The 22,748-nt window shown below is 42.5% G+C and overlaps 2 protein-coding genes across 2 annotated transcripts in view; one reads left to right on the forward strand and one right to left on the reverse strand.

Moving 5' to 3' along the window:
* LOC109405351 (solute carrier family 53 member 1-like) overlaps positions 1–22,748 on the reverse strand; it is a 553,430-nt gene that overhangs the window by 89,602 nt on the left and 441,080 nt on the right. The gene's annotated exons all lie outside the window — the stretch shown is intronic.
* LOC109397820 (uncharacterized) lies at positions 3,224–14,495 on the forward strand. The gene is made up of 3 exons (XM_029859717.2): positions 3,224–3,593; positions 3,661–5,375; positions 12,598–14,495. The coding sequence occupies exons 1-3, from the start codon at positions 3,495–3,497 to the stop codon at positions 14,456–14,458; spliced, it is 3,675 nt and encodes a 1,224-aa protein (XP_029715577.2). The 5' UTR covers positions 3,224–3,494; the 3' UTR covers positions 14,459–14,495.

The following is a 22,748-nucleotide window of genomic DNA, read 5'->3' on the forward strand; positions in this document are numbered from 1 at the left end:
TGTACTTCTGGAAGTGAACTGAGGCGAGAGATTTTTGGCGATGCTGTCACATGCACGGAACTACAAATCAACCCAAATTTAAGTTGTTTTGACGCAATCCCGGTCTTCCGTGGAATAACTCAAATTTGCGTCAAACAACGAAAGTGGTGAGTGAGTAGTTCTCGTTTGAGAGCGGCAAAAAAATTAACCCACTGGTAAGTTATTTTCACCCAACGGAGGCCTCAAATGACGCAAATTTGGATTAACTCAAGAAAACCCAAATTTGGCTTCTTCCACGGAAGAGCAGCGGATGCGTCGGTGCTTCTCTCTTTGTTTTTGACAACATTGCGGTGGGGCGAGGGAGAAAACAACCCAACTTTGAGTTAAAACTAAAAGCAGTTTAGCCAAATTTGAGTTTTTAAAACTTATTCTTTGGGTTTTAATATTTTTCCGTGTGGATGTTTCGCATGCTTCGGCGTGGAGTACTCTGGCAGCGGCCAAAGTATATAAATATGTACCAAGGTAAGAGATTCCCGTAAATGTCAAAAATGAGACTCACCAACACATCTGCGTTAGTTATGAAAAGTTGGTGTTTTTACACTAAAATGTCATTATTTCAGCAAAGTTTGTGAAGTTTTGTTAGTTTGGATGTTTCTAAATGCTGGAAAAATATGTTTAGAATCAATTAAAAAAAAATTGTTACCGATTTTCAAATGGCGATATTTTCTGTTTTATTGCATGGAGGTCACATTTAATCCAGTCAGATGCAATTAAATAATAGCTTCTAAGATGGGAGTGCTGAATTTCTTAAGAAAGTTTGCTAAATAGTGATGTGCCCATACAAATCAGCGCAAACTTCATAACTATTTTTTGCTTTTTTCCTTTTCTCACTAATCCGTGAATATTAGCGGGAATCTCTTACCTAGGTATTTAGATACTTTGGGCAGCGGCAGGGTGGTGGCATAGTGAGATTAAGTTGGAAAATTTACTTGATTCCTATTGGATACGCACTAGTATTTCATAGTGGTTTGTTCACTTGAAGTTGTGAACATCAAAAGGATCGAATGAGTAGTTTATGTCGTTTGTAGCAAAATGTTGACATTATAGTGATTTATTTTAGTTGTTTATCAACTGTGTAGTGAACGCAGTGGACCTATGGACGAGACGCCACTGTTTCAAAGTCGTTTATTTTAGAATTGAATATATATTTTTCTGCGTGTACCGTTACACTATGCCGTAGTATAATTGGAATGACTATATCAGAGGATTGAATTATCTGATTTTAAAATATACCATTGAATCTACATTCAGTTTAACCAATCAACACTGCAAAGCACAATGGTCATATGACAAAAATCAATGCTTCCTGGAAGATATAAACCAAGCCCAGGGTATTATTTGTGGCGAAAATACATAACATTATTCTTGTAGATTTGAAAGACTTCAATATAGGACAGTTTGGAACACCTAGAACATCCCAGAATATAAAACACGTTTTGATATTCTTAACGAAGTGGAGCGGACCTGGTGTGATGGTTAGAACACTTGACTATCACGCCGAGGACCTGGGATCGAATCCCACTCCCGACAAACTCGCAAAATGTGAGTTCTTCCTTCGGAAGGGAAGTAAAGCGTGGGTCCCGAGATGAACTAGCCCGGGCTAAAAATCTCGTTAATACAGATAATAATAAATTCTTAACGAAGTCTAAATGAATACATATAGCGTGACTCACATCCAAGTTCAGCTTTTAGAACAACTGGTATGTAAATTATTTTGTTTTCCAAATTTCATGGTGTTCAGGATGTTCTAGGTTTTCAGTGAATAGAATGACAGTTCAATCGATAAAATGACAGTTCGGCTCGAACAAAAAAAATTCGCCATACAAACTTTAAATGCATTTTAAAAATACTTCCCGGACTACAAAAATTATGAAATTTTGGATTTCGACTAAATTTTGGGCGGAGATTCCAATTATGAAATAATCTGGATACCCCTAAAGAACCCAATTATGATACTTACACGCAGAAAAATAAATTGTAAACATAATTAAATTCTAGTTCAAATCAACCGATTTTTCAGTTTACTATAGCGACAAACTGATTTCTAGTTTAAACTGAACTGTTCCATTTGTTTGATAATACAAATATTTTCATTTGTCGAAATTTTTGACAGTTTTTTAAAACAAACAGAGATATGGTTTTTTAAACATGAAATAATCGATTGATTCAAACGACTGCACTTTTGCCACTAACAAACCCAGAATGTGATTGTTTTGGTGACGGCAGCAGCTGCGGCAGCTCGGAAATCTATTTTTAGATCGTCGGTAAGCGGATGGCGAGGAGAACGACTAGAAAAAGACAAAAAAGGCGAAACCGATCAACTTTTTGTGGATGCTGTCGTGAGTACCTGCGCGTTATCCAAGGGGTTGGTCATTCAGCACACTTCATTTGTGCCGTGATTTTTGAGCGTGTGCCAATATGTGCTTAAACTGTACCGGTTGTTTTTCAGTATGTGCCGGAGGTGTGCCGGAGGTGTGCCGAATGTGCCCAGTGAAATATTTTCTTTAAATGTTTTTGCGCTAATTATAATCCTGTCTATTTTTGGCGAATGTTATTAGTCTAGTCGGTGTTTACCGACAAAATTCCACCCAAAACACTTGTCTAGAATCTGTATGAAGGGATTTTTGCAATCGTTAGTATGTTGACAGTTTGATTCCATACCGAAAAGTTGAATTTCTATGTTGTGCCCATGTGTGCCGGATTGTGCCAGCATGTGTGCCGAGATGTGCCGGCATGTGTGCCGAGATGTGCCGGCATGTGTGCCGGGCACAATGTGCCGAGTGACCAGCCCCTTGGCGTTATCCATCACGGCCAAAGCTGCACTTGGAAGTTGGCATGATGGATTTGCTGCACCTTCTTCGCTGTGGCGATGTTGGGGTAAGCATTTTATAGATGTGTGAGTGCTTTCGGACCATGTTTATGGTTTTTATTTTGTTGAAACAAATGAAATTTTTGACATTATATGAAATGATGGTAATCGGTTGTTTTTATCAATAAACTCTGAATGAAAACAATTAAATATAACTTTGGAATAAGTAAATTCTCAGTTTGAAAATTAACCATGCGTTTTATTGTTTTAAACAAGCGCCATTTTTCTGCGTGTAGTAATTATTATTTTACTGGTTTGAATAAACGAATATTTTTCCGTGTACTGCCAACCCGACTCACGCGTGCTATCGCTGTTTGTCTGTGATCACCGGTGACAGTTCTAATCAAAACAAACGATTTCGCACGCCGCTCTGCATGCAGACGCCGTGCAATTTTTTCGCGATTCGCAACGCGTGTTCGGTGGCCTGGCGATGGCCTTCGCATGCTGTTGAATTTTGTAAATATAGACAAGTTGTAACGCAGCAGCTTACAGTACTACATTACCCGCGTACCATCACATCCTCATGGTGTTGATTTAGGATTTGTGCAGTGTGTGGCCCGCGAGTGTTTCGCCTATCCCTGGTTCAATGGCACCCAAAGTGACGGCCTATGAGCTGAGGCGCGTCGAGTGGCTGGAACGCTTAGACCGAGCCGGCGGTGCCGCTGAGGTCCTGCTGATATGCCAGGTTTGTTCGAAACAGGTGGTTTGAGATTGGGGTGTTATGTAACCACCGGACTTGTGTGTTATTACAGGACATCTGCAATCTAGTGGATCGGCGCACAAGCGCCGACGAGGTTGACCCGGCGGACGTGGCGCCAGGGTCTCCAGGATGGGGTACCCGTTTGTATCTAAACAACGAGCTGCTGGTACGGCTCAAAACGGTTATGGAAAGTCCCAAAAGCACGTTCGGCCAAAGGAAGATCATAGCAAAGTCGCTGTTCAAAATCTACGCTCACAACTGCCGATACTCGCGGATGGTTTTCCCGGTGGGAGGCGTACTGCCCAGTGGGACCATGATGGCAGAAGAAACGGTGGCCATCTACGGGCTGATATACTCTGGATTTTTAGCCGTGGCAGGATCGGAGAACCTGACCGGAATAGCCGTTCGGAACTTTGAGCTGTTCCAGACGATGGGCTGTTATAGTAAGTGCTTGAACACCTTGGCGGAAAATATGATTGCTCTGCAGAAGATGGACTGCTACGACAAGTTCTTCCGGGAAAGGCAGGACCGGATATGGCATATCGTGCTGTTGAATCTGGAGTCACCCTACAAGGGGTCACGAGAGTACGTGCTAGGGATACTCAAAAATCTTCTGAACGATGATAAGTTTGTCCGGATGGTTGTCCTTCCGGCTATACTGAGATGGAGCTGGCTGAACCGCAATAAGTTCCATGTCCTGATGGCCCTTCTGGGAAGATATCGCCTGGAGAGCTTGGAAGAAATGAGCGGAGAGAGGATTGATTTGTACCGAGCCCTAGAACTATCACTTCATTATAAGCATTTGTTCTCCGGAAGTCAAGGAATCGTTCGGGTGCTACAGAAGAAACAAGATGATCGTGTTTTCGAACTGCAGGTGAAAATTCTACAAGATGGAAGCATTGAGCTGGTTCGCACCATGATTAAACAATGGTTCTCCAACCTTACAGTAGGTGATTACAGGAAACTCTTCAAAATGATGCAACTTGATCAGTTGAAGATCGGGGAGAACAGGAAGTTCATGCCCAGCTATTTGAAAGACAATAACTACGTCAAGTTCTTCCAGTACATGAACCTTTTCAAACGAGAGTTTCAATCTTCCAAAGATTTGAACATTCTCCTAGTGCTGCTGCTACAAATCTCTGCCGAAACAAGTCTTGACTACATGTCCATGTCGCTGCTGATAGAGACACTGGTGCACCATATTACCACTCCAAACGCACACATCCACCCTTCCACGAGTGTTTTCTACATCTTCAAGCTGAAAGAGTACATCCTGCAACAACTGGGAGTTCCTTCTGTTCACGTATGCAACACCATCGTCGCCCAGTGCACCAAACTACTGAATCACATTGCCTCGCTCTCGCTGGAACGCTACGAAGCCAACGAGGATGCCTACGGAATCGTGTCCGAGCTGATGGGTTCGTCCGTATTTCACCAACATCTGCAAAAGCAATCCACCAGCAACTATCACGCCGTCATCACCAGCCTACGCATGTTCCAATCGTTCGCCTCGCTGTTTCTGGAGTTCACTCCGAGCTCGCCATACCGCCTGCAGGAAAAGGAGTCCACGACGGCAGATCGAACCACCCATCTACTGCCCGTGGAATCGGACACCTTCTACGATATGATATACGGGGTGGAGCATTTGCTGACTTCCGACTTCGAGGATGTCAAAATGAACGTCCTCAAGCTGCTGTATAACAAAAGCTCCGCCTACCATTACGGACCGGCACTGCAGGGAAAGCTGTCGCTGATATACTCCTATAGGTATGTTTGTCATTCCTATTATACTCAGTGGCGTCTCGTAACCTCACTTTTTACCTGTTCAACGATGCAAAAACATGCAATTGCGGAGAATACAAGATTAGAATCAAATTGAAAATTAATCAAAATAGCTAATCTCGCCATGTTCCGTTATTTACAAGCTAAGTTGATTCGAAAATTCAAGAATTTACACTTGGAGAACAGGTAGATTTGAGGTTAGGGAATCGCCACTGATTATACTATCTAATACTATATTTCATCGAAAAAAAGAGAGAAACTTTCGAGAACTTCTGCAGGAATTCTTCCAGTTATTCTAGAGCTTCCTCCACGGATTTATCCAGGAAATCTTCCAGGTTTCCTCCAGGGATTCATCATGGAATTTCTACAGCGATTATTTAAGGAATTCCTCCTGGGAGTCCTCCAAGAATTCTCCCAGGCATTCCTTCAGAAATTCATCCATGAATATAGGAATTTCTTCAGGGATTCCTGTAGGATTTTTTTCCCAGGGATTCCTCCAGGAATTTCTCCATGAACTTATCCAGGGATTTTCTAGGATTCCTCTGGAAATTCATACAAGAACTTCTGCAGGAATTCCTCCAGAAATTTCCCCAGGGATTCCTTCAGAAATTCCCCTAGGGATACCTCCCAGAATTCCGCCACGAATTTCCCCCTGAAGATTACTCCGGGATTACCTCTATGTATTGCTCCAGGAATTCCTCTTGTGATTCGTTCAGAAATTCCTTTGGGGATGTCTTCATCCGACGGAATGCGTCTGAGTTCCGTGAAGCGTACGCCTTAAAAAGTGTTTACTGTTCACTCGTCCGAAGTATTCTCGAGTATGCGGTTCAAATCTGGGCCGGACGTATAGAAAGGGTCCAACGGTGCTTCGTTCGCTATGCTCTACGGAGACTGCCGTGGTCTGACCCACTGCAGCTGCCACCGTACAACGACCGATGTCAACTTATAAGACTGGAGCCATTGCGAAAGCGCCGCTTGTATCTACAAAGAATGTTTGCGTACGATGTGCTTAGCAACAGGATTGACTGCCCAGAGCTTCTTCAGCAAGCGCGTTTCTTTGTACCTGCACGCCGAACACGCCAGCGAACTTCATTCATGATTGCTCGGCATCATACAGTTTACGGCCAAAACAATCCGTTAGAGCGATGTTTCAATGCACTTAATGATGTTGATTGTTTTGACTTTAATATAAGTAGAACTCGTTTTAAGAACATTATTAGGAATAGTATATAATTAAGCATTAATTTAGTCTGTGCAGCCCAGCTGAAGACGGTGAAATAAATAAATAAAAAAAAATGTATCCAGAGGTTTCTTCAGGGATTTCTCTATATATTCCTTTAAAAATTCCGCCAGAGATGGCTCCAATTATTCCAACTGCAATCACTGGAAGTACTTCTGCATAAATTTCTACTAGGAATTTTTTTAGAAATTTCTACCAGAGATTAGTCAAACATAAATCTAGGAATTCCTTCAAAATTTTCTACTAAAATCGCAGGAGTTTATCAAAGGATTTTTTTTTCAATAATTCATTCAGAAATAACTGCAGGCATGATTCCTTAATTTCTCAGGGATTCCTGGAAATTCTTCCCTCTTCAGGGTATTCTTCTTAGAGTATTTTGCTATTCAGAGTACTCAGGGATTATTTTGAAATTTCCTCCTTGAATTTCTCCTGGAATTGTTTCAGGAACTCCTCCAGTAATTCTTACAGGAATTCCTTCAGGAGTTGTTTATTTAATTGTTTCATATATTTTTCACAGGGATTTCCTAAGGAACTCCTCATGGGATTGCTTTCGGGATTCATCCTGGGGTTTTTCAGGAATTCCTCCACGAACTCGTCTAGGGATTCCTTCAGCGTTTTTCACGAATTTATTCTGCAATTTCTTCAGGACTTTCTCCTGGGATTCCTTTAGCAATTTCCACCAGGAAGTTCTTCAGGAATTTTTCCGGGGATTACTCCAGGGGTTCTTCCAGGATTCCCCGAGAATTTCTGCAGGGCCTCTAGTTATTTTTCCACGGATTCATTCAGGAAATCCTCCAGGTGTACCTCAGGGAAACCTCCAGATATTCTTCCAGGGATTATTCCAGAAATTCCTCCTAGAGTTTCTACAGCCTTCAAGGAGTTCCTCCTGGGAGTCCTCCAGGAATTCTCCCAGGCATTCCTCCATTGCTCGCGCCAGGAATTCCTTCAGAAATTTCTCTGAGAATACCTCCATGAATCCAGGAATCTCGTTAGAGATTCTTCTAGGATTTTTTTCTAGGGATTGCTCCACGAAATTATCTATGAACTTATCCAGGGATTCTAGGATTTCTCCTCTATTTTTTCCTCGATTCCAGGATTCCTCTGAGAATTCATACAAGAATTTCTGCAGGAATTCCTCCAGAAATTTATCCAGGGATTCCTTCAGAAATACCTCCCAGAATTGCGCCAGGAATTCCTTCAGGCATTCCCGGGATTTATCCGGGAATTCCTTCAGGGACCTTACCAGGAATTCTTCCAAAGATTACTCCAGCAATTCCTCTTGTAGTTCGTTCACAAATTCCTCTCGGGATGTCTTCAATGATGTATTCAGGAGTTTCTTCAGAAATTTCAGAACTCCTTCCGTTTTTTCCAGGGATGACTCAAGAACATACTGGAAAAACTTGTAATTAGAAGGCACGAAATGTTGCTAATTGGCAAATTGAGAGATGAAATTTGTGAAAAAAATCGCGTTCTGGTGGGATTCGAACCCACGACTCCGTATTCGCTAGACCGGCGCTTTAACCAACTAAGCCACAAACAAACTGCCTGGTGGCTAGGTATGCGGAGTGCGAGAGTAAGTCTTGGCTTCATATAAATAATTCGCTCGCACTTGTAGTTAGTGGGCACAAATAGGAGTGTGTTGTGGATTGGCATCTAATCCGAAAAGAGAGACGAGTTTGTGAAATAGGAGTGTTCACGGTGCGGCTTCGGAGTCAGTTTGGCTTTCTATTCCGCAGAACCATTACCTGTTCTGTGGCTTAGTTGGTTAAAGCCCCGGTCTAGCGAATACGGAGTCGTGGGTTCGAATCCCACCAGAACGCGATTTTTTTCACAAATTTCATCTCTCAATTGGCCAATTAGCAACATTTCGTGCCTTCTAATTACAAGTTTTTCCAGTATGTTTCAGACATACCAGCTAATCTGACTATACATGTCAATGGTTGCTCCTCCGTGATTGATCTGAGCTGGTACCAATTGCACTGAGATCCAAATGAATAAGGGCTGGGACACTCCACTTATTCTCAAAGTGCAATTTTAGCAGCTCATACATTTTGGATCAATAACGGCGCCGGCCACGTCCTTATAGTCAGTTGGGAAGGGAAAGGAATGTTAGAGTGTGCTGGTTGTTGCTACTAAAGACCGAGATCACCTCTGCATCCCCACAACCAGCACGGACTGGGGTATTTTGTTAGACGGAAAGGATGGGAGATCTGGGAGTCACCGTTGGGTCGGTGATGCGATCCATGGACAGGGGGTTATTTATGGTGTTCGTAAGGTGATAGATTGTGTGGTGAATAAGGTCAGCGGCACAGCACGCTTTGATTGCATAACTTGTAGGCGTTATATACACTGTGCTGTGAGTGGAAGTTGGAAGGGAGGGAAACGACTTTTTTCCAATTCGTTTCTGGTTCTAGCGATGGCTATGAACATATGAATATACATGAGTTGTATATGTAGAGAAGAGAGAGAGAGAGAGAGAGAGAGAGAGAGAGAGAGAGAGAGAGAGAGAGAGAGAGAGAGAGAGAGAGAGAGAGAGAGAGAGAGAGAGAGAGAGAGAAGTGGATAGAAAGATACAAAGTAGATTGAAAGGGACGGGCCAGGGATTGAACCCATGACCTTCTGCATACAAATCAGAAGCGGTAGCCACTAGACCACCAAGCCCGTCGGGAACCTGGAATCAGAGTGTATATTCAAAACTCGAAATAAAATTCCCTGAGTTTTCCAGGGGGAAATTTGGGAAGTTAATACTATAAAAATTAGGCCAATTAAAAAAAACATATTAAATCAATCAACCAAAACTTAACAAAAACTTTTTAAAAATATGCCCAAAAATAAAGTAAACATCTTTCAACACTTCTGAGAGGTGTTTCTAGGATTTCTACCAGAGTTCCTTCTAGGTATTCTGGAGGAGTTTTTCACGAGTAGGCTGTTGGAGTGCACCCTGATATCACATACTGATATGTTTCCCGATGCTGGATTCATCCTGAAGATCCTTCCAAAAGTTCCTTCACGAATTTCTCTTAGTGGTTTTCTAGGATAGCTTTCTAACAGTTTCTCTCGGGATTCTTTCCGTATTCAGGGATTTCTACCGAAGAGTTTTCCGATATTTCTAATTTCCTCTAGGGATTTTTTGAGGGTTTCAAAGTTCTTCCTTGAATGTTCTCAATATTTCCTCCCGGGATTACTCTTAGAACTTTTGTTAGAGATGTCTAATTTTTTTCTCAGGATTTTTCTGAAGTTCCTATCGCGATTTCTCCAACAAACCTTTGCAAAGATATTTTTGAGTTATCTCAGGAGAAAACCCTGCAAAGAACTCTGGGAGCAACAAATCCCAAAAGCAGCATCCACAATCTCGGAACAATTTCCGGTAAAGATTTCAGGGAAGAGTTCTGGGAATAATCCTGAGGAAATCTGTAAAAAAAATCAGATGGATCACTGGATCACGATTAAATTCAATGACAAATACCAGCAATAGCTTCTGCAGAAATCCCAAAAGGTACACCGGAAAAAATCTTAGTCCAGGGTGAATTCAAAAAGAACACAGAGATGAATCCCAGGAACAAAATCAAAAGGAATCTTCTGTGAGAAGTTCCAGGGGAAACTCAGAGAGAAATCTCAGGTGAAACTGTAAAATAAATCCAGCGATAACCTTTGGGAAACTCCGCTACAAAACTTGCAAGGAACTCTAGTAGAAACGTCATGGAGGAACGACAGCAAAAAATTCATGATAAACTCTTTAACAAATCCTTGGAGCAACTCAAGTAGAAATCCCATCAGGGATAGCTCATTTAGCAACTACTCTGATAGAAACCCCAGGAAGATCTCCTGAAATACTGAAAGGAATCCCGTAAAATCTCCAAGAGGAATCCTGAGAGAGATTCTAGGAGAAATCCCGCGACAACTTCTACGATTAAACCCAAGAAACATTCCTATAGAGAAATCCCACGAAAATTTCTTTCAGCAAAACGCAGCAGGATCTCGAGGGACTCTTGGAGCAATACCGGGAAAACTTCTGGAAAGAAATTCTGTGTCATCTTCGTAAAAACTACCGGAGAAATCGGTCGGAGTTCTGGAATTCTGGAAGGATCTTAAGAAAGAGTTCCGGAAAGAATTAAATAATTGAAAATGCTGGAAGGAGTCCAGAAGAATCTCCGGGAAAATTCAAGCAGGAATACCAAGAAAAATGGCGTGAAACATACGGAAGGGTATCCTGTGAGAAACCCTGGCAGATATGAAGGGGTATAAGAAGTTCCAGACAGAAACCCTGACAGAATCCCTGTAGCGGAATTTCTAGGTGGGTTTCAGAGGATTTTTCAACGTTTTCACGGAACCACAAACTATCAGTAAGAGCTCCAGCATTTGTGTTGACAATATGTTCTTATTACAAAAACATATACTCGGAAACGCTTTTATTCATACCAACAATTCAGTAACTCTAAAAACTCTTCTTCTGAGTAGATCTACGAGTAGTAAGGTTCCCTACTTTTTATTCATATGACCCAATGGTTTTTTGTGCGAAATTTCTCTGAGTACTGAATATATTCCCTGAGTATTCCAGGTTTTTCCCTGTTGAATAAAATTCTCTGAGGAAACTTTCCTGAGTATTCAATATATTCCCTGAGTATTCTAGGGTTTTCCCTGTTGAATAAAATTTCCTGAGGATACCCGGTTTGCCAGGTAGTAGACACCCTATGAAATTCTAAGAAGTCATCTAGGTCTTCTTTCACAATTTTATCCAAGAAATCCTTGAGGATTCATTCAAAGTTTCCGCAGCAGTGGAATTCCTTCAGAAATCAATCCTGCGAATCTTTCAGGAATATATCCTGAGATTATTTTCTATATCTGCAACAAATCCTTCAGTATCCTTGGATATCTTCAGTAGCTGAGATTGCTCTAGGTTTTTTTAGGTGTTCTTTTTGAAATTCCTTTAGTGATTCTTCCAGAAATTTGTCGAGGGATTCATTCAGTAATTCCCCCGCAAATGCCTCGAGGACTTACTGCAACGATTGTTCTAGGGCTTATGCTAGGATTCCTTCAGGAAAAAAGTGAGCTTCGGGCCATGCGGTTAGCGGCGCCACATTCCCCACTGGACTACTAAGTATTTCATGCATTGTTCGTTGTCTATTGTTTGTAATCGTTCAGTCTGTGCAACCTCTTGTTGAAGACGATGAAGAGTCTTTTATAATTCCACCAGGAAAATTTGTGTAAGGATTTTCTCAGAAATTTCTCTTGGAGTTTTCAGGGATTTCTTCGGGAATCCAGCAGTTTCTTCAGTAATATACTCAAGGATGTTACGTTTGAAATACGTGATACCCGTGCTAGGGACGATTTGCGATTTTTCTCCAACATTCTTTCGGAAATTTCTCCAGGGGATCTTTCGGGAATTCGCCTAGGAAAGATGCTTTAGGAGTACTCAAAGGGATTCCTCCCGGAATTTCTTCAGGAAATGCACCAGAATTGCTTATGATTACATTTTTCCAGCATTTCGTCCAGGAATTCCTTCAGGTGAATTCAAGGATCTTTAGGTAATCCTGCAGGGATACCTCGAGAATGATTTGATCTCCAGTGATTTGATTTGATTGATTTGTCTTTATTTAAGAGACTTTCAGCCCTTGGCTGGTTCGGAACTATAGATCCAGTGATAGTTTCGACGCTTTTACGAGAGTATTTTCAAAAATTCTTCCAAGGATCCTCTGAGATGAGAAGTTGAATTTACCTCTATTCCGTAAAGACAAACATGATGAAAGGAAGGAATAACCATTGCTTCTTTCCCGTCCACTCTGAGTGCTTTCTCTATTCATGCAAACTCAATGTAAACTCACCTTACCCGCAGCTTGAATGAATAACGAAATTGACGATTGTTCGCGTGAATAAATGAAAATAACGATAGATCTGATCCACCATCTAATCATAATCTTCCAGTCCGACACTCCTCATCTGGATCCAATATTTTCCAATACATTCCAGCACCCCTTCGGCCATACTGGAAGCCATGACCAGTTTCTACGACGAAGCACACACTGCCCTGCTCACATCGCTGCGTGACCACGAAAGGGACCTGTTCGCCATGATGAAGAACGACTACCAACTGCACACGCACATCGACAGCATCAACGAGGCGTTTTTCGGCTACCAGGAATCTCGCAACCTTCAGATATTGGAAGGCATTAAAGCCTTCCCGGGGATGCTTCTGCTGGTGAACCGGGTGGTGGAGTTTGTTCTGCGATCGTTCAACTGTGCCAAATCGCCGGACGAGAAGGAAATGATCGGGTCCAGTTTCGAAATTATGGACAACAGTTTCCAGATGCTGTTGGATCGATCGTCGCAACGATCGACCAATGTATCAATCGACAAGAAAGCAATGCTCAAAGCCCTGTGGAAGGCATTGCACTCATCGGCTGCATTTCTGGAAAATTACGCTTACTGGATTTTGGACAACTACAAGACCCGGTTGGACACCGTGAAACAGTTGTCGATTTGTCTGCGGACGTTTGTGATGATCATGCTGAATTGTTGCCATCGGGGGGCCATCGAAGCGACTGGGGTTGCCTTTGGGAGGGTGATCAAGAAGATTTGTACCTTGAAGGGACGGCTAGTGGTACGGAACGATCATCGCAACCGCCAGGCCAAGTCGATCGTGGAACTAGCGGAGAAAATATTCCGAACATTAATTAGGCTGGAACTTCAAGGAAACGATTTCAGGCGTTGCCGGGGATATCTATGGATGATTCACAACTTCATCAAAGGAGACACAGACAACAATGCCGAGCGATCATATCTGAGGATCTACATAGAAGTTAATCGTCTTCCATTGTTCCAGTCAGGAATGATCGCGGAAGCTACCGATAAGATTTCCGTCATTCAACTGCATCAGTTGAATTTGATGGTACGAGAGGCTACCTTGAACGAAACCATTCTGGAGTACATCGATGACCTGATGATCATTGCGTTGGAGCGATTCAAATCAACGGATTGGCCTATTCGCAACGCCGCTCTCCAACTGTACTCGTCGATCGTTACAAAACTAGTCGGACAACGTCAGCAATGTTCGGACCCGAACTGCGACTGGCTTCCAGTGTATGTGTCTCTCAACGAGCTGATCTTCAAACTGGTCAAGGCGAACAAGTACATTCTGAAGGAGCTACGTTCCACCGACCGGGTTTCCACACCTTTCCTGATTCTGGTTCTGGAGTTTCTCTCTAAGGTGGAATATCGAGTGTACAATGTTCTGGGACAGAAATCGATCATCGTGGAGTACAGAAGTCTGATGTGGCGCTACTTGAGACACGAAAACGATCAAGTTCGAACGCTGGCTGCCACTTGTTTCACACAGCTGCACGATTTCTACGACGAAATACCTCGTCTCATGGAAAACTTGATCATCTGCTTCTTCACTGCACGGAGGAACGAAAACTTCCGGTACGGTCTGCTGAAGGTGATACAGTTCATGGTGCGCAAGCGGTTGTCCAACGCACGTTTAGTTTTCGGCAAGGAATTCGATCGTGAGGAATACCTCGAGCAATTGCGGCACCTGGTTACCAAGTATTGCCCTCTGGATGATGGCATCAGGGCTAGCTATCGACTGCGGTGCCATTTGCTCGACCTGTTGCTGTATCTGGGCTTCAAACGGATGGATTCCGTTGTGGTGGATCAGGTATTCAACCGGTTGGCACCGAACAACTTCGGCTTGAATGTGTATCTGATGAGAACGAATGCGCTGTACAACAAGAATCTGGAGAGTAGCGTACTGAACAGTCAACAACAAGTGATGGAATATGAGGTAGTTATCGAGGGGGATGAGAAGGGCGAAGATTTGGAGGATGACTAAGCAATGTACCATCACAGAACACGAAATATATGACAATGTTTTTAGTAAATTGTGTTGGTTTCTGTTTTTGTGATTCAAGTAAATTTGAGTGAGATGCAAAGTAGTGTAAATCACTTCCAAACCATCGAAAACTAGTTTCTGCTGTTGTTATATTTTCGTCTAGCAAGGGTTGTTTGATCGAAAGAATTTGCGTATAGAGATTCCAGTTTATGCTGGGGTCTCTATAGAATTCCCTGAGCGTTTCTCCCTTCTCAATTGAGAAGGTTATATGTCTATGGTCTGAGAAAGATTCTTCGTCGGATACTTCCCAAGAGGAAATCCTATCCGTTAGTAGGGTGGGGCGGGGCAAGATGGGTCGCGGGGCAAGATGGGTCAGTGCCATTTTCGGACGCATTACTCATGTTTTGATTATGTTAATAATTTTGTTAGATGTCCAGCATGAATATACAAAAGTTTGGGGCATTGATTGAAAAATTGTTCACTTTCATTGGAAATGAAAAATAAAATGGTTTTTAGCCATTTTTCTTATGCGATACATCCCATATAATCTCCATATAAACGGCCGCGGGGCAAGATGGGTCACCTTCAATTTTGAACGTATTTTTGGGGCATTCAAAAGTTATTTATTTTTTATTACAAGACTATCTCATAACTGACTTTAATCAAGCGGAATGAACGCTTAAAATTATAACATAAAATTATGATAATTTTTTAGTGAAAACATCGATTTTCAAGTCGCCTGAGGACCACTCGAATCGTAAAGTTTTTTATATTCCAAATAAATTTATAAAATGTTTTCTAGTAGCTCTTGTTTACTCAGTATGGATATGGAGCTTATATGAACGCGGAACAAATCTTATATTTTGACGTTTTTCGTTGAGAAAATGTGAATTACCTAAAAGGTGACCCATCTTGCCCCGCCCTTTTTTCACGGCGCAAAATTGATCACTTTTTAAAACTGCTTGTTTAACATCATATTTTGTGTTTAATGATCTTTTTATCGACTTTTAGCATAGCTAACTAGTGTATTGAAGAGTAGCGGACGAAAACAAACCAATACGATTTGTATTCACAAAGTTATGGTGATGCATCCTTAGGTGACCCATCTTGCCCCGCCCCACCCTATTTGACTAGACGAAGTACTTCTTGCCGCCTCGAGCTAACAAAAGTTGATTTTTTCCCCCATATTACATATAGGTATTAACGTTATTAGCAGAAATGTAATCTAAAAGGGACCTTGAGAGACGAACCAGCCAAGGGCTGAAAGTCTCTATAATAAAACAAATAAATCAATCAATCTAAAAGGAACTCACCTCGTTTGTTGACGTTACTATTTTCCACAGAGTGTTAAGAACGTTGGTGTCACAGACGATGATGAACTGTTCATTTCGCTGTCTGCAGCCGTTGACAAACTCGATGATCAGGGACGGCGAAGTTTCTTCTTCATCACCAGGAAGGTAAGCTGATACTACGTTTACTATAGACTTACCCCTGATGGTTGGAACCTCCATCCTGTATGATGTTTCTTTTGATAAATTCTGTAATGGGAGTAAAATTAATCCTTCCATTTACTGGGACAGCCGCCCTCGACGAGAGGTGACTATTATCATAGAATAACTTACATTTTGGTAGTGAGGTCGAGGTCTTTTTCGCAAACCTTCGCGAGAGTATGTCTGATGCCTCTCTAGCATGTTGAAGGTCTCTCTCTCGTTTGTCGGGTGAAGATCACTGCGTCCAGATTTTACAACTATTGTGATATACCCTTTTGCTGTGAGGTACGCAAGTTATCTCAGTAACATATTTGTCACTGAGATACCTTGGTATCGACTGAACTCAAGACCATCTATTATGGATGAATAGAGATCCTTAGTTACAGTATGTGACTCCCCCATTCTGGCGAGACTAGCTTTATGAAGCCAACCACGTCCTTGGGAGATAAGATCCATATGTCAGCAGGCCCTAAAAAGGGCTTGCTGAGAACTTTGAACCTACGTTGAGTGAGTGCACTGCAATAGCAGAGGATGTGTTCTGATGTTTCCCTCTCCTCGTCACAGAAGCGGCAATTTGAGGTTTGGATTGCTCCGAGTGTTGGGCGTGACCGACGTTGGAGAGCTGCAGCTGCAAATCGAGTATTATGGCGGCAAATTGTTGATTCAGTATTATCATGAATTTGATGTTAACTAAATAAATGAAATTGCTCCGATCTTTTGTAGATGGTATCTGCAGGGGCAGTGTCCAGTTATTAGACCGGTGTAGATGTTGAGATCCCTTTTGTTGAGACCTAATAGTTGTTGGGTTTTCTTGAGGTTTATCGTTACGAGCCTTTTAGATTGGCTCGTATGGGGAAGTGCATTCCAGTTTGATGTGATTTGACTGACCATATATTTGTTCAGTTCCATTTTTACAGAGCAGTCTGAGATCCCGCAGAAGGGCTCAGGGCCAATGTACCTTTCATTAGATCCATTTCTGGCTAGCTCATCAGCAATCTCGTTTCCCTCTAGACCCGTATGTCCTGGGATCCAATATAGGTAGACTCGATTGCGTATGGATAAGTTTTTCAAAGCCAGAATGCATTCCCACACTAGCTTTGAGTTACAAGTGTAGTTATTAAGCGACTTAAGTGCCGCTTGGCTGTCAGAGAAAATACATATTTTTGCAAACCTATACTTTCTCCTCAGGCATAATAACACGCATTCTAATATTGCATATATTTCCGCCTGAAATACTGTGGGCCACTGTCCTAAGTGGACAGAGATTTTTGTTCTAGGGCCATAGATTCCGGAGCCTGTCAGATTATTCATTTTCGAACCATCTGTGAAGAAATTTATAGAGCCTGTTGGAACGCTGGGTCCACCTCCTTCCCACTCCTGGCGGGAAGAAATGAGCACATCGTAAGGTAAGTCATAATTGACTACCGTTTCCATCCAGTCACTACAAATTCCTATTGCGGGATTTATGGCAAATTCATTTAATATGCTGAGGTGACCCGTAAGGTCTCCCGACAGCAGCGTTTTTGTTCTCTTTAACCTTAGAGCACTTTTTTCCGCTTCCAGCTTTATGAATTGATCTAACCGGGGCAGGTGAAGCATTGCGTCTAGGGCCAAAGTGGGTGTACTACGAACTGCACCAGTGATCGCTATGCAAGCGGTGCGTTGGATTTTGTTGAGCTTCGCCCTTGCAGCAGCCTCATTAGTTTTAGGCCACCAGACAAGGGAAGCGTAAGTAGTCCTGGGACGAACAATGGTTTTATATATCCACATGATCATACTTGGTTTTAGGCCCCATCTTTTACCCAGGGTTTTTGAACAAACCCAAAGTGTATTGAGACCTTTCTGCACAACTGATTGGAGATGAGAGTTCCAATTCAGTTTTGCGTCGAGTATGACACCTAGATATTTTACTTCGCTTGAATAAACTAGTTGTGTATGATTCAAGAAAAGGGGTTTCAGTTGGACCTTCCTCCGTTTGGTGAAAGGGATAATGGAAGTTTTTGTAGGATTTATGCCTAGTTGTTCCTTATGACACCAGGAAAAAGTGTGATTTAGGGCAGATTGCATTCTTTCCACGATAACACTTTCGAATTTGCCTCGTACAATAATGACAACGTCATCAGCATATCCAACCACTTCGAAGCCTCTTCTCTCTAAGCTGTCTAGAAGCTCATCCACCACCAGTGACCACAACAAAGGAGAAAGCACTCCGCCTTGCGGACATCCCCTTGTTGCTTTAACAGTAATGTATGAACCGCTAAGCTCAGAGGAGATTTTTCGATTAGCTAGCATAGCATGTACCCAGGTAACAATGCATGGGTCGAATTTTCTCCTCAACATTGCTGACCCCATAGACGAATAAGAAGCGTTATCGAATGCGCCCTCAATATCAAGAAATGCTACAAGAGCGATTTTTTTTTGCATTGAGTGTTTTTTCGATCTTTTGAACTACCGTATGTAGTGCCGAGATCGTAGATTTTCCACTTTGATAAGCGAATTGGTTTTTTGACAAAGGCATTGCTTTCATAAATTTGTGATTTATGTACTCGCATAGTACCTTTTCCATAATTTTGAGCATTACAGAGGATAAACTTATCGGCCTGAATGCTTTGGGGTTGGTTTTATCCCTCTTTCCTGCCTTCGGAATGAAGACAGCCCGGATTTGACGCCAATCGTTGGGTATATGCCCCAAAATCAGACTCGCCCTAAAAATCTCAACCAAGGGTGGAACCAGTGTTTTCTCCTCTTTTTGGATCAACGCTGGGAATATTCCATCCATGCCAGGAGACTTAAATGGCTCGAAAGATCTCACAGCCCTCTCAACCCTGGCCCGAGTGAAAGCTTCCTTTGCAACCTTTATTGCGTCTTTTTTAGATCCAGAAACCCATGATTGGATCTCTTGTGGATCTGAGACAGCAATTCCAGTGTCTTGGTCGCCGATGCTCGACTCAGGGATTGAATCAGGGAAGTGGATCTTTAACAATTCGCTCAGTGTATCGCTAGGCTCTACAGTGAGCGAACCATCCGTCTTTCGGAGGCTACCCACACCATTGGAGTGGTCTTTTGAAAGAGTTTTTTGGAGTCTGGCCACTACGGGTGTATTCTCTATGCTTTCACACATTAGAATCCACGATTTCCGTTTGGCTGACCTTATTTCTTTGTTGTAGTTCGTCAGGGCCTTTCTGTATAGGCTCCAATCGCCGGTTCGCTTGGCACGATTGAATTCCCTACGCACAGTTTTCCTAAGCTTCTCAAGAGTTTTATTCCACCATGGAACGTCTCTGCTCGAACTAATTGATTTAGTTGGACAGCTCTCTTGGTAGGCATTAAGGATTTTGTTTTTAATGGATTTGGACGCATCTTCCAATTGTGTAATGGACTTGATGTGACTTTCTATGATGTACTCTTCAGATTGTAGGATAGCTGAGTAGGATTCCCAATCAGTTTTCTTAGGATCTTTAAACGTTTTTTCTATCGTTAGACCCCCTTCCCATTCGAAGATGATGTGTTTGTGGTCTGACATTGATATTTCTTCAGAAACATGCCAGTTTTTTATTTTATCAGAGATAGACCGACTACATAGAGTCAAGTCCAAAACTTCCTGACGAATGAGGTTTTCAAACGTGGGCTTGTCACCAACATTACAAATGTCAATGTTCTTGGAAGAGAGAAACTGTAACAGGTACTCACCTCTGGTGTTTATGTTTGTACTTCCCCATACGGTGTGATGTGCATTTGCGTCACACCCTATGACGAAGGGGATGTTGTGTCGGTGGCTGTAGGCTACGAGCGCAGCTATTTCTGGAGGAGGGATTTCGTCCACGTCACCTGGGAAGTATGCCGAGACCATCAAGATCTCTCTACTCCCTCTAGCGGAAGGTACCTCCATCCTGACAGCTACGATGTCCCTTTTTATGAATTCTGAAATTGGAAAGTATTTACAGTTGTTATGTAATAAAATAGCCGCTCTAGGAGAAAGCTGGCTGTCATCATATACCAACTTACATGAGTGTTGTGGAATACCTTGTATTCTGGATTTATTGACCCATGGCTCTTGAATGAGGGCCACGGTTAGATTCTCTTTGGTGAACCTCCGACAGAGCACACCCGTGGCGCTCTCAGCATGATGGAGGTTCACTTGCAGAACTTTAGTCGCCATTTCCGGGGTTACCGCTTTTTTCCGGACGACGACTATCCAGCTTTGGATGTTGCGGATCATCAGGGTGTCGTTTGGTGTTACAGTTTGAGTTGTTTCTCTTCCCTGTAGCGACCTGGCCCGCCAGTTTCGCCTCTGTGGTCAAACTGTCGCTTTTTGCATTCCCTTTGCCCTGTTTAGATACCTTTGGTTTGGTACGACTAGAGCAGGGAGTCGCATGTAAGCTTCGAGCTTTTCCTTTAGAGGCGGACTGACTAGCCTTTATGGTGCTTTTGGGGTGAGATTTACTAACCTCGCCCGAACCGGAGGCTTCCTCAGATTTCTCTTGGGTCGGCCTTCCAGTTAGCCGAACCTTGCCCGAACAGGAGGCCTCCTCAGATTGCTCTTGGGTCGGCCTTCCAGTCGGATTGGCGGTATCGGCAGTCGGTTGATCTGTAATCTTCCTTAGTTGGATTTCACCAAATCGGTAGTTGAGGGTGTATTTGGACTTCTTCAACTTTTCCATCGACGCACCCTCTACTGTGAAGATCCATTCGACATGAATGTCTTTCAGAATGGATCGTTTCACAATACGCCAATTAGTTGTTGTGATGTCATTTTGGCTTTCTATGAGAGCCTTTATTCGGTCGTCGTCATAGCTGGAGCTTTGTGGGAAGAATGCTCGGATCATCTCTGGACGTGGAATCGCCACTTCGTCCATTGCCATCAGCTCTCCTGAAGGTCTTCCCGAACAGCTTTTAGGTATGCTGGCATTGTAATGATGCTCGACGGGTCATCGGGCTGTTTTGTGATATCTTAATCTACAGGGACTTCCTTTATTTCCTGTTGATCTTCATCTCTTGCTCCACGATCCACACAGATTTTTTTTTGGATTTCGTCTAGCAGTTCCTTTTTGAGGCTCACTACTCGATGGTGTCCGACTCTGGTTGGCCTTGGGACTTGCTGCTCCTGATCCACAGTAGGGCCCAATTGCGTATTCCCTCGGATTCCATACCAGCAACTTCAGTCTCCACCAATCTCGCCAGATCCTTTTTGCTGCCAGTATTACTATCGTGCTCGCCAGTCCTGCCTTTCTTCGCCCGACGTAGTTTGGCATTTTGATACATGTAGTTGATCTTGATTCCCCTCTTTATCACCTTCTGCATGGACTCATCGTTCATCGTGAGCACCAGTTCGACGCCGTTCCCATTGGGGATAGTCCTCTGGAGAACTCTTCAAGAGTTCGTGCGTGCTCAGATCATTCTGAATCTTTATGAATGCAATTATCTCCTTATTGGATTTTGTGGCGCTCTTTGGCAGGTTGGCTACCATTCTCATTCAATTCGCAGCGATGATTAACATCTATTCACATTAATCTTAGACATTGACGATGTGCATCCCTAATATCCGAGAATCTCGCTGGTGGAGTTGATAACGGCTATCCTAGCTGTTCCTATGGGTACTAGTGAACTCTGAAGAAAATCTGTGATTTAAACATATATTATTAAAATTGACTTGGACATCTATCCAGAGTTCATCCCAAAATTTCTCTATCCAGGATTTTCCTTGAAAATTCGTGAAAAAATCCTGAAGAAATCCTTGACGACACCCTAGCAGATATAATAGGAAACCTGAAGAAACTAGGAGAATTTCCGGGAAGAGCTGCTCAGGGAATTCAAGAGAAGGAATCGCAGAAAATCATTGAAAAGAAATCCCGCAATAATAATAATAATAATAATAAAAAAACAAGTTCTAAGAGAAACTCCGCAACAACATATCTTAGGACTTCTGTAAAAATCAAGGGATGAGTCCTAAAAGAATTGCTTAGAAAAAAATGTAGGAGGAACACCAGGAAAATCCCGTCAGCAACTCTGGGAACAATACTGGGAAAACCTCTGGAAGACATTCAGGAAAAAATCTGCAGGATCCTTGTGAAAAACTGCAGAAGAAATCAGTCGGAATCCAGAAATCCAAGAAGATTCTCAAGGAAAATCCCGAATACAATTGTTCGAATCTTGCAAACTTGCCGGTATAAATCAAGGAGAAACTGCGGAAGGAATTGAAAAAGAAATACTAAGAATAACATGGCATGCACGCAGTCTATGCAGTCTATGTCCAATGAAGTTCCTCAAGTGTTCTGTTCGATTTTTTTTTAATTCCAGTGACCACTAAATGCAATTCACAGACATGTTCTGGCACATGATCCGGAAAATATGGAACCGATGCAAATTGCTACAGGTAAGCTGGGATAGCCTAGAGAAATCCCGTTGTAAAGCTCGTCGAAATCGGAAGAAGCTGAAGGAATTCTTTAACGGACTTCTGCAATAATCCTTGGGTAAATGCTCCTGAAGAAACTCCCCGGGAGAATCCCCGAAGAAGAACCTGAGGGGAACCCTAGAAAAAAAAATTCACTGAAAGAATTTCAACAGACACCATCTAAGGAGAAATTCTTGAAAGAATTCCTGAAATAGGTTTCTTAAGAATTCTAGGAGTGATTCCAGAAGAGTTCCTGATGAAATCCCTGAAAGAGTTCATGGAAAAGTTCCTTTAGGGTTTCCTGAAGAAATACCCGAATTAGTTTCTGGAGCAATCCATGATTTCTAGAGAAATCCTAAAAGAAATTCCTGAAACATTTCCTGAAGGAATTTCAAGAGAAATCATGGAA

Source organism: Aedes albopictus, chromosome 1 (assembly GCF_035046485.1).
Source record: "Aedes albopictus strain Foshan chromosome 1, AalbF5, whole genome shotgun sequence".
In the NCBI taxonomy this organism is placed as follows: Eukaryota; Metazoa; Arthropoda; class Insecta; order Diptera; family Culicidae; genus Aedes; species Aedes albopictus.